Source organism: Otolemur garnettii, unplaced genomic scaffold, assembly GCF_000181295.1.
Source record: "Otolemur garnettii isolate 467f Iridium unplaced genomic scaffold, OtoGar3 scaffold00024, whole genome shotgun sequence".
In the NCBI taxonomy this organism is placed as follows: domain Eukaryota; kingdom Metazoa; phylum Chordata; class Mammalia; order Primates; family Galagidae; genus Otolemur; species Otolemur garnettii.
The window spans coordinates 20856518-20869173 of record NW_003852419.1 but is presented as its reverse complement, the minus strand read 5'-3'; the positions used below and the strand labels follow the sequence as shown (position 1 = coordinate 20869173).

Here is a 12656-nt window from a genome sequence, read left to right as displayed (position 1 = left end):
CAGGAGACTTGCTTGAGCCCAGGAGTTGGAGGTTGCTGTGAGCTGTAATGCCATGGCACTCTACCCAGGGGGACAGCTTGAGGCTCTGTCTCAAGAAAAAATTATCTTGCTTACTGTTCTATAGTGCCACTCTTGTCATAAATAAAATGTTCAGATACATGTATACCTGTTTCTGGACTTTTTTTTTTCTATTTTTCCTTCTTTACACCAGTGCCATTAATTAAAATTGTCTTGGTTACTGTATGTTTTAATAAATGTTAATATCTAGAAGAGTAATTTCTTCTACCTTTCCTTCTTTAAGATTGCCTTGACTGTTTTGGTCTTTTGCAAATCCATATACATTTCTAGTTTTCTGCTGCCTTCACATAGATTTGTTTATATTTTATTCTTTCTTTTTTAAGACGAGCATAATTCAGCATTTGCACTTAGTACTTCCATTCAATCCTTGGGACCAAGCAGTACATTATTACATGCTTATATCTAACTATAAGGGAGACTTGAGAAATAGTCTTTAGCTTGTTGGCTATTTGCCTAGCTAAAGCTACTGTTACGGTACAAGAGAGCAGATATTGAAAGATAGCTAGCAGCCTACCATACTATTTGAGATTCTTTTAAACCACATGCAGTCTAATAGTTTATATCCTTCCCCATCTACCTCCATTGTGGCTCACTTAATACTTTGAACCTTTGCTGACTTTCCCAAATCACATGTTCCTGTAGCATGGTACATGGGTCCTATAGATGGTTGCTTCCTATCTTCAGTAGGCATGTAAATGTTTGCGAATTACCCAGCCCAAAGGGGCAATGAATTAATTGAGCACATTTATGTGTAGCCCTAATTAGTTCTTGTGTTCAAAGACTCTATTTCTGAACTGTTTTTGGTATATATAATTGAATGATGGATATAGAACATCTAAAAGTGATGTCTAACATTTTAACTCTGTTAATGGTAGACTTGCCCTATTTTCTTTTGTCGAAGTATTATTTGTCAAAATAATCTATAATCCTTTAAGTTTATTGCAATGCACATAGGGATACAAAAGAATAAATACTTTTGTAGGCAGGAAATAGGAAAGGAAAAATAATGGAAAAGATTAAAGAATTATGGGTTTTAAGTTAATTTTCATTGTTAATTGTGGTTTAAAAACATAAAATTTATCATCTTAATCATTTCTAAGTATAAAGTTCAATAGTGTTGAGTGTATATGCATTATTGTATAGCCAATCTTCAGAACTTTTTCATCTTGCAAAACTGAGACTATATCCTTTATTTAACAACACTACATTTCTGCCTACCACCAGCCCCTGGCAACCACCATTCTACTTTCTGTCTCTATGAGTTGATTGTTCTAGGACCTCATGTAAATGGAATCATACAATATTTGTCCTTTTATGATTGGCTCATTTCATTAGCATAGTGTACTCAAGATTCACCCATGTCACACAGCGTGTGCACATCAGAATTTCCTTCCTTTTAGCTTTGCATAGTAGCAGTATTGCAGCCAATGAGGTTTATCCAAGGTGTGATTATCGCTAATTGAAAGCTTTTCTGAATATCCAGCTGTGATGACTTGCAATATAGTCAGTACTGGCAATTTTTGACGGTCTCTATGGAGACTGAATAATTAAAAAAAAAAAAGAATTTCCTTCCTTTTTAAGGCTGAATAGTCTTCCATTTATAGGGATGTATTACATTTTGCTTATTCATCCACCACTGGGCACTTGGGTTGCTTCTACCTCTTAACTCCTTCTAATAGTGCTGTCATGAGCTACAGTGTACAAAAATAACTTGGAGATCTTACTTTCAGTTATTTTGTATATATACCCAGAAGTAGAATATCTGGATTAGGTCTAAGTTTGTTTCCTTTTCCCCCCTTGCCATGAATTAAAGATCTAATTAAAATTTAAAAATAGAAAATCTTCATAAAAACAAATTATGGATGATTAAATTATTTTTTAAATGTTTCCGGCTTTTTGGATTAAGTCACCCTACCCTTTAGACTTGAGTTGCTTTTATTTGCTATTTTCTATTTATATTTTTATGAAATGATAGCATATTGCCAAAGAGTTTAAAATTTCTTAGTTATTCTGTTACATGGGGACAAATTTTAATAATCTTTTAGAAAATAAACTTTACTTCAGTAGTAATTTTGAACATTGAAATTTAAACAAATTTTTGCAGAAGCTGGTATTGAAATATCACTTGACTGTTTATATAGCAATAAATGTTGGCACAAGGAAGCCAGTTAAAGGTAGACTAATTCTGGCTTCTAGTTCTATTCTTTTAACCTTATGAGCTTGGGTAGGTCATTTAAACTTTCTAATATTCAATGTTCTTCTCTGTAAGTAGATATTTGTCTAGCTTAGAGTATGATTCTTGAACAAGATAGTGTTTCTGAGAGTACTTTAAAAATATTAATTCCTCCATTATTTTAAAGCATTAGTAAATTTAAAGATACTATACTTTTTAAGGATAGCAGGTAATAATATTCTTTAATACCTTAACCCAGAGTAGTGGTTTGCCTCAAATTAGTATATCTAAGAATCTCTTTGGAATATCTTTGAAAATTATTTTAATTCAACTGAAAGGGAGAAAAAATGATATTAAGTCACTTAATATGGCTTATGGTAACACTAAACTGAACTGTTGGCATGGAATCAATGGTCTTTATGTATGCCCCTGGAGGGAAATATTTAAAAACAGAAAGCCTTAACTTTTCCCCCTCAAAATCAAAAAAGTACATTACATCTTATAAATACTTCTATTCCACTGTGAATTCCTTGAGCACGGTGACCTATTTTATCCTCTCCAGTGTGTACCACTTAAATAAACACATTAAATGCATCTCAAATATTAGTTCAGTTGGATTGAATATTAATAGTCATTCATAATTGTAAGTAAAAGAGGGCCTGTTAGTCATAAAATAGTTTTCCTTCCTCCTTATTTATTACACAGTGTCGTCTTATGTGTCTACATCGCCCCTTACCTGTCACAGCTACCATCTTGTACCTAAATTAAAATTTTTATTTTGCTATAGTTTCTGCAGACTTTGTAATTAGAGTCTTAGTTCTAATTAGACTAAGAATTACTCTCAGAACTAAATGTAAAAATACTACAGTAGAAAGAGAAATTTATTCCTTTTTCTTTTTTGAGACAAAGTCTCACTATGTCACCCTCAGTAGAGTGCTGTTATATCACAGCTCATAGCAACCTCAAACTTGTAGGCTTAAGGAGTTCTCTTGCCTCACCCTCCCAAGTAGCTGGGACTACAGGCGCTTGCCACAATGACCGGCTTTTTTTTTTTTTTTGCTGCAGTTGTCATTGTTTAGCTGGCGCCAGCCTTTCTGTATATAGCTGGTGCCATAACCACTGTGCTATGAGCATCGAGCCAAGAAAATTATTCTTATGTAAGGTTAGGATAAAATAAGTTTTCATTATTTGAGCATGTTTAAGTGAGGCTTCATCCTAAAAACTGTAAAGTATCTGGTACATTATTGAATATTTCCTCAAATATGGATTTTACAGATTTTTCATCCTTTACGTTGATACGTCACCTATGGAGAATACTATTTCTGCAACTCTCCCTGAGTCTCATTTTATCATTTTCAGGGTCAGTGAAGACATGAAATTAACTGACTTAGAGCTAGGAAAGTTGGCAAATAATATCCAGGAGTTATTGTATAGTGCCTCAGATATATGCCATGATCGAGCCGTCAAATTTCTCATGTCAAGAGCAAAGGTAGTTATTTTCTTAAAACTTCAGAATATTTATATTGTATATATAGTATAGTTATTTTGAAGATGTAGAGTTATGTCTTTGTTTGTGCCCTTATATTCCCCATAATGTATATATATTTTTAGCACTTAATGCGATTAATGGTCCTAATGGTGTCATCTCTTAGATGTTGAAATGTAAAAATGTAATGTAATGTAAATGTATTGATAATGTAAATAAAAGAAATAGGAAAATTATTGAAGCATTTATTTCAAATAAATGATTAAAGAATTTACTTTGAAATATGTTAATAATTAATTTGAAATTAGTATTGTTTTATGTATGCACATGTACATGTATATATGTATACATAGATATGTATAGTAACAGGAATTTGTAATAAAACTCTAATGTTAATTGTGAAAATTTTATACTATAATCTGAATTCATTTGAGCTACTACTATATTAGTTATAGAGACATCAAAGTCAAATATAAACATCTAAAGCTTTTCATGTTCAATTTCTGGGTCTGAAGTGTTAGAAAATTTTAATAAAATTATAAAAAGTTTATTGGTTAATATAATTATATTATATATTAGAAAATAATATTAACATTTGTCAAACTAAGTTTTATAGCTCATCCATATTTGGTGTTATACTAACTGTCTTGATTTTTATGTTATCTTTAAAACATAGGATGGTTTTCTTGAGAAGCTAAATTCCATGGAATTTATAACACTTTCCAGATTAATGGAAACATTCATTTTAGACACTGAACAGATCTGTGGAAGAAAAAGTATGTCATTACTTGGAGCACTTCAGAGCCAAGCTAATAAATTTGTAAATAGGTTTCATGAAGAAAGAAAAACCAAACTCAGGTATCATTACCATGCCCATTCTGTTCAATTTTTTCCTTTTTTTTAACAAAATGCTATTATATTTAAAAGAGAAAACTTGATTGGCCAGCCAAAATCGCTGATGAAATTTTTTTTTTATTGAAAACAGATTATGGAATTAAAGCCACATTTCTTGGCTTTTCAAAGTGGAGTTAGAATGTTTACTTTTGTTAAATACTTAGTAGGAAGACCCTTAATAGTTCTACTATTTTTTCCCCACTCAAAGTTAAGTAAATGATGTTTCATCACTCTTTTTGGTTAGCACTTTTAAAATCTTATGCACTCATTCAGCTCTTCTTCCTTTTATTTTCAACCAAGGAAGATGGTGTCAAAATATTAAAGTTTACCTTCTTTTCTTTTTACTTTTGGATAGTCTCCTCTTAGACAATGAGCGCTGGAAGCAAGCTGATGTTCCTGCAGAATTTCAGGATCTTGTTGATTCTATATCAGATGGAAAGATTGCTTTACCTGAAAAAAAATTAGCGGGTATGTGTATTCATTCACACATTCTCTTTTGATTTTCTATTGTGTATTTTACATAGATGCTTAATATAGTAGAACCTCTATAAATTGGTCACCCAAAGGGCTGGAACAAATTTGTCAACATATAGAAGTGGTCAACATAAGAAACTGGGCCTACTGTACTGATACATGTGGTGTAGTGTGTCATCTAGAGAAATTAGGTCACTTAAGAAGGCTGTGTAGGGAGGTGGTCAAGTACAGCGAGCGGTTCTACTGTATTTCTTTAATTGACAGTGCAAATTGAAAAGCCTAGAACTAATTCTCCCAGCTTAGTTAGTAAATAGTTGACAGGAAAAGTATCTATGAAAATTTATAATTTCAAATATTTATTGCTAATCATATGCCAGACAATGGACCATGTACTTTATATGCATTACTCCAGTTTATTATCACAACAACCTATGCTAAAGGTACTATTGTTACCTTGTGTAATGGTAAGGAGGCTTGAGGCTCAAAGGGGTTAAGGAATTTTGTACAAGTGATGAGCTGGGATTTGAAATCAGCTTTATGTAATCTCACAGCTATGTTCTTAACTAATATACTAAATTAGTTGGAGATGTGTTCATTCAGTGAACACTAGTTAGTTTCTACTTTATGTCGTATGTTGAGACAATTATAATTCTGCTTTAAAGAAACTAAATTTAATGAACAAAACTAAAAAATACATAAGCAATCATAAGTAGTATAGTTATATGATGGAGAAAAGCAAATGTTAAAGAATGATAAAGGAGGAGGATGAGGTAAGATGGCCGACTGGAGTCAGCTTTCAACAGAAGCTGCTGTCCATAGAGAGAGATAATTGCAAGAATGAACTCCAGAAAGCTGAAGGTTGGAAGCTGAGCTGAGAGAGAGAAGTGCACATCATCCCTGCTGAGGCAAGCTGCAAATCCAAAGAAGCAAATTTCAGGTATAAAACCCATCCCAAAAAGGATAAGAGTCTGTCTCCTCCCCCAAGGGAATGGCTTGCCGTGTGATCTCTACAGGTGAGCAATGAACAGAAAATCTTGTTTCACCCAATGGGAGAGAGTCGCGGAAGGCCAGAACTCCTTCTCCAGAGAGATCCTGCTGTAAGCCTGGATATTCTCTTGCCTGGCATAAAAGTTGAACAGATATTTTCCCTGCCATTCTGAACTCCCAATCCACCCTTCCCCCCTCACCTGGTAGTCTGGAAACCTACCTTCTGCAGAGATCAGAGGGTCTGGTGGTTCCTTGCTAGGGCTGGGCATTGCATGGGCCGTGGTGGCAGCAGCTGTGCTGTGACTCAAGTAAAAGTGGAGAGAGAGACGTAGAGGAGTGGGTGACTGGCCTGGTACCACAAAGTGAGTATCAGCGGCAAGCAGAGATGCAGGAACCCTCACAGCGGCACCTGCCACGCAGCAGTGATAGTGGTGCACTCCCACCAGGGTCAAATTTTGGAGAGACACCTCCCCAATTCTGACTGCCAGAGGGAGCCAGACCCTGCCCCTGCAGTGGTACCAGAGGAGGAGTGTGGCTGGGGCAAAGGAGTGGTTTCTGAGGGAGAAAAACATACACTGCAGTGTTAACCCTCGGCTTGGAACAGACTCAGATGAGCACTCCCAAGTTTCCAGGGAGCACTAGAGGGAGCCAGGCTTCAGCTGCCTCCTGCCTGCTGGTGGCAGAGTGGGGTGACCCAGCCAAGGAGGCATTAACTCCCCTTTGACTTTGGCAGGTGCAAATTCCTGGTGCATTTGTTCATTGGAGGGAACTGGGCCACAGCCCCATGGGGTTACCAATGACTAGATGGTGGAGGTTCAAGGTGGGGAAGGAGGTGCCACCCCCCTGGACTAACTCTTTTGCTGAGTGGGCCTTTCTGACTGCATGGAGCACTGGAACGACTAACACTTGAACCGCCAGTGGACCCCTACTTTCTGGTTGCTGGAGACCTTTTGAACTCTCCTACTTGAACAGCAATCATGCTGTCTGGGACAATTGCTTTAGAACTCTTGACCGGGGCTGGCCACCCAGGGACCCTCCAAGGTTGAGCCCTTGTTATGTTGTAGTGGGAGAGACTGATTCTCCTCTTCCAGTTGTTGCCCATGCTGGTGGTGGGGGGGGGGGTGGGTCCTAGTTGCTTATATCTCTCCACATCTGAGATTTCAGCCCAAAGTCACTGATTGACTAGGATTGGATAGAGGCTGGCTGAATACAAGACAGAGCCATCTAGCCTCATCACACCAAGCAGATTGCTAGAGTCTTAGGCTATAGAACTGCAAGGGACCTTTGTAAAGCCACAGAAGAAAAGCCACAGTCACCAGTCCCAGTTCTTTAGTAAAGAGCTGTTTTTTTTTTTTTTTTTTTTTGAGATGGAGCCTCAAGCTATCCCTCTGGGTAGAGTGCTATGGCATCATGCTCACAGCAACCTCCAACTCCTGGGCTCAAGCGAGTCTCCTGCCTCAGCCTCCCAAGTAGCTGGGACTATAGGCGCCCGCCACAACGCCTGGCCATTTTTTGGTGCAGCCATTATTGTTGTTTGGCGGGCCCGGGCTGGGGATTCGAACCCGCCACCTTAGGTGTACATGGCTGGCGCCTTAGCTGCTTGAGCCACAGGCGCCGAGCCAAAGAGCTGGTTAACTACAACTCCTGGAGCCCTCAATCCAGTTTCACCTTACTAACTTCTCTAGTCAAACTGTGAAAAATAATCATGGGGCAAAACCAGTGGAAAAACTCTGGAAACATGAATAGTCAGAGTAGATCAACTCCCCCAAGGAAGACACAAAAGAAGATGCCATTCATAAACAAATGGCTGAAATGTCAGAAATAGAATTTAAAGTATGGATGGCAAATGAGATTTATAGAATAGAAGTAAAGTTGGAATTAGAAATTCAAGGAGTAGTTCAGAAGTTGTCTCAAGAAATCAATGAATTCAAAGACAAAATCTCCAAGGATTTAGACACAATGAGGAAAGAAATTACAGACCTCAAAGAAATGTGAAATACAGTAGAGTCCCTCAGTAATAGAATGGAGCAGGCAGAAGAAAGGATCTCTGATGTTGAAGACAAAGCTTTTGAACACTCCCAAACACTCAAAGAGGCAGAGAAGTGGAGAGCAAAAATGGATCACTCCCTGAGAGAGTTGTGGGACAACTCCAAGAGAGCAAGCATTCGCCTTGTAGGAATTCCTGAAGGAGAAGAGGATGGTCCTAAAGGCACTGATGCACTTCTTCAAGATACAATGGAGAATTTCCCAAGGATGGCAAGAGATAGAGAAATTCAGATAGCAGAGAGTTTCAGAACCCCAGCACGACTCAATCCAAATAAAGCATTTCCAAGACACATTGTAATTAACTTTGCCAAAGTTAATATGACGGAGAAAATTCTGCAATCAGCCAGATGTAAGAAAATCATAACCTACAAGGGAATGACTATAGATTTCTCAGCTAAAACTTTTCAAGCCAGAGAAGATGATCATCAACCTTCATCTTCCTAAAACAAAATAACTGTCAGCCCAGGATCCTGCATCCAGGTAAACTGAGTTTCATTTGTGATGGAGAAATCAAATACTTTACCGACTACAGTTGTTGAAGAAATTTGCTATAACTAACCCAGCTCTTCAGGATATTCTCAGACCCATCCTCCATAATGATCAGCTTAATGGTCTACCACCAAAGTAAACTCACCCAGAAAGCCTTAAACAAAACGTAACATCCATATCTACAAAAATATCCACTGGGCACTTGAAAAACATGACAACCAAAACACTACCATGCTTATCAATACTCTCAACTAGTGTGAATGGCTTAAATTGTCTTCTAAAGAGGCACAGGTTGGCTGACTGGAAATAAAAACTCAGGCCAGATATCTGTTGCATATAATAATCTCATCTTACCTTAAAGGATAAAAATAGACTGAGGGTGAAGGAATGGATATCTATAATTCAGGCAAATGGAAATCAGAAAAAAGCAGGGGTTGCAATTTTATTCACAGATACAATAGGCTTTAAACCAACAAAGGTAAGGAAAGATAAGAATGGTCACTTCATATTTGTCAAGGGAAACACTCAACATGAAGAGATTTCAATTATTGTGCTCCCAACCAGAATGCTCCTCAATTTATAAAGCAAACCATAACAGACATGAACAATTTGATATCTTCCTGCACTATAATAGTTGGAGATTTTCACACCCCTTTGGCAGGGTTGGATAAATCCTCCATGAATAAACTAAACAAAGAAATACTGCACTTAAACTTGACCCTACAACAAATGGACTTAACAGATGTCTGCAGAACATTTCATCCTAATAAAACTAAATACACATTCTTCTCATCAGCTCATGGAACATCCTCCAAAATTGATTACATCTTAGGTAATAAGTCTAACCTTGGCAAATTTAAAAGAACAGAAATTATTCCTTGTATTTTCTTGGACCATCACGGAATAAAAGTTGAACTCAACAGGAATCATCATACTCAAACAAAGTCATGGTAACTAAATAACCTCATGCTGATTGATAGCTGAGTCAAAGATGAGATTAAGTAGGAAATCACCAAATTTTTGGAACAAAATGACAGTGAAGACACAAATTATCAAAACCCCTGTGGGATACTGCAAAGGCAGTCCTAAGAGGGAAATTTATAGCATTGCAAGCCTTCTTCAAGAGAACAGAAAGAGAGAAAGTCAACAACTTAATGGAATATCTCAAGTAACTGGAAAAGGAAGAACTTTTCAACCCCAAACCCAGCAGAAGAAACAAAATAACAAATATTAGAGCAGAATTAAATGAAATTGAAAACAAAAGAATCATTCAGAAAATCAATGAATAAAAAAGTTGTTTTTTTGGAAAAGATTAACAAAATTGATAAATCTTTGGCTAACCTAACTAGAAACAGAAAAGTAAAATTCCTAATATCATCAGTCAACATGATGAAAGCAAAATAACGACAGACACCTCAGAAATTCAAAAAAATTCTTAATGAATATCTCAAAAAACTCTATTCTCAGAAATATGAAAATCTGGAGGAAATAGCTCAATATCTGGAAGCACGCCACCTTCCTAGACTCAGACAGAAAGAATTGAAAATGTTGAATAGATCTATATCAAGCACAGAAATAGCATCAACAATATGAAATCTCCCAAAAAAAGAAAAGTCCAGGACCAGGTGGCATCACCTCAGAATTCTACCAAACCTTCAAATAGGAACTAGTACCTATATTACATAACCTTTTACAAAACATAGAAAAACAAGGAATACTTCCTAATACATTCTATGAAGCAAATATCACCCTAATCCCCAAACCAGGAAAACACCCAATAATGTAAGAAAATTATAGACCAATATCCTTAATGAGTATAGATGCAAAAATATTCAATAAGATCTTAGCAAACAGAATCCAGCAATACATCAAACAAATTATACACCATGATCAAGTTGGTTTTATCCCAGGGTCTCAAGGTTGGTTCAACATACATAAATCTGTAAATATAATACATCACCTAAACAAAATAAAGAATAAAGACCATATGAGTCTCTCAAGTGATGTAGAAAAAAGCTTTCAATAATATCCAGCATCCTTTTATGATCAGAACACTTAAGAAAATAGGCTTAGATGGGTAATTTCTTAAACTGATAGAGGCCATCTATAGCAAGCCCACAGCCAGTATCATATCAAATGAAATAAAATTGAAAACATTTCTACTCAGATCTGGAACTAGACAAGGATGCCCATTGTCTCCACTGCTATTCAACATAGTAATGGATGTCTTACCCATTGCAATCAGGCAAGAGAAGGCTAAGGGTATCCAAATGGGATCAGAAGTGATCAAACTCTCACTCTTCAACAAATGATATGATTTTGTACCTGGAAAACCCCAGGGACTCAACTACAAAACTCTTAGAAGTGATCAAGGAATACAGCAGTGTCTCAGGATACAAAATCAATACTTAACAAATCAGTAGGGGGTTTTATATATACCAACAATAGTCAAGCTGAAAAAATAGTCAAGGACTCTACTCCTTTTACAGTAGTGCCAAAGAAGATGAAATATTTGGGAATTTACCTAATAAAGGATGTGAAAGATCTCTATAACGAGAACTATGAAACTCTCAGAAAGAAATAGCTAAAGAGGTTAACAAATGGAAAAACATACCATGCTTATGGTTGGGAAGAATCAACATTGTTAAAATGTCCATGCTAACCAAAGCAATATACAAAGTTAATGTAATCTCTATTAAAGCACCACTGTCATACTTTAAAGATCTGGAAAATAGAGTACTTCGTTTTATATGGAATCAGAAAAAACCTCAAATAATAGCCAAGACATTACTCAGAAATAAAAACAAATCAGGAGGAATCATGCTATCAGATTTCGAGCTATACTATAAATCTATAGTGATCAAAAAGGCATAGTACTGGCACAAAAATAGAGAAGTAGATGTATGGAACAGAATAGAGAACCAAGAGATGAAACCAACCACTTATTGTCATTTGATCTTTGATAAGCCTATCAAAAACATAAATTGGGGGAAAGATTCCCTATTTAACAAATGGTGCTGGGTTAATTGGCTAGCGAGTTGTAGAAGACTGAAACTGGACCCACATCTTTCACCATTAACAAAAATTGATTCTCACTGTATTAAAGATTTAAACTTAAGACATGATACTATAAAGATATTTGGGGAGAGTCTTGTAGGGGACACACTTGAAGAAATTGGCCTAGGAGAATATTTTATGAGGAGGACCCCCTGTGCATTTGAAGCAACACCAAAAATACATTACTGGGATCTGATCAAACTAAAAAGCTTCTGCACAGCCAAGAACACAGTAAATAAAGCAGGCAGACAGCCCTCAGAATGAGAGAAGATATTTGTGGGTTATGTTTCTGACAAAGGTTTGGTAACTAGAATCCACAGAGAACTCTAATTAATAAAAAAAAAAAAAAAAGAAACAACAAGTGATCCCATTTCATTGTGGACAAGAGACTTGAACAGAAACTTCTCTGCAGAAGATAGACTCATGGCCTACAGACACATGAAACAATGCTCATCATCTTTAATCATCAGATAAATGCAAGTCAAAACCACTTTGAGATATCATCTAACTCTAGTAAGATTAGCCCACATCACAAAATCCCAAAACTACAGATGTTGCCATGGATGTGGAGACAAGGGAACCCTTCTACACTGCTGGTGGGAATGCAAACAAATAGGGCCTTTTTGAAAGGAAGTTTGGAGAATACTCAAGGAACTAATAGTAAAACTGCCATTCAATCCTGCAATTGCTCTACTAGGTATATATCCAGAAGACCAAAAATCATTTTACAACAAAGATACTTGCACCCGGCTCGGCACCTGTGGCTCACATACACCTAAGGTGGCGGGTTCAAATCCAGCCCGGGCCTGCCAAACAATGATGGCTGCAACTAAAAAAAATAGCCAGGTGTTGTGGCAGGCACCTGTGATCTCAGCTACTTGGGAGGCAGAGGCAGGAGACTCGCTTGAGCCCAGGAGTTGGAGGTTGCTGTGAGCTGTGATGCCACAGCACTCTACCTAGGGGGACAGCTTG

At 36.8% G+C, this 12656-nt stretch overlaps 1 protein-coding gene and 1 non-coding gene across 5 annotated transcripts in view; both read left to right on the top strand.

Moving 5' to 3' along the window:
* The window catches only part of VPS54 (VPS54, GARP complex subunit), a 124606-nt gene that overhangs the window by 83706 nt on the left and 28244 nt on the right, over window positions 1-12656 (top strand). For all 4 annotated transcript variants that reach the window (XM_003787955.3, XM_023512093.1, XM_023512094.1 and 1 more), the window contains 3 exons: window positions 3611-3740; window positions 4414-4595; window positions 4987-5099. In XM_003787955.3, coding sequence (XP_003788003.1) covers window positions 3611-3740; window positions 4414-4595; window positions 4987-5099 — 425 coding nt within the window. The remainder of the gene's footprint in view (window positions 1-3610; window positions 3741-4413; window positions 4596-4986; window positions 5100-12656) is intronic.
* Window positions 1477-1617, top strand: LOC111724583. Its single transcript, XR_002772854.1, has one exon. It is a non-coding gene; the product is annotated as a U4 spliceosomal RNA (small nuclear RNA).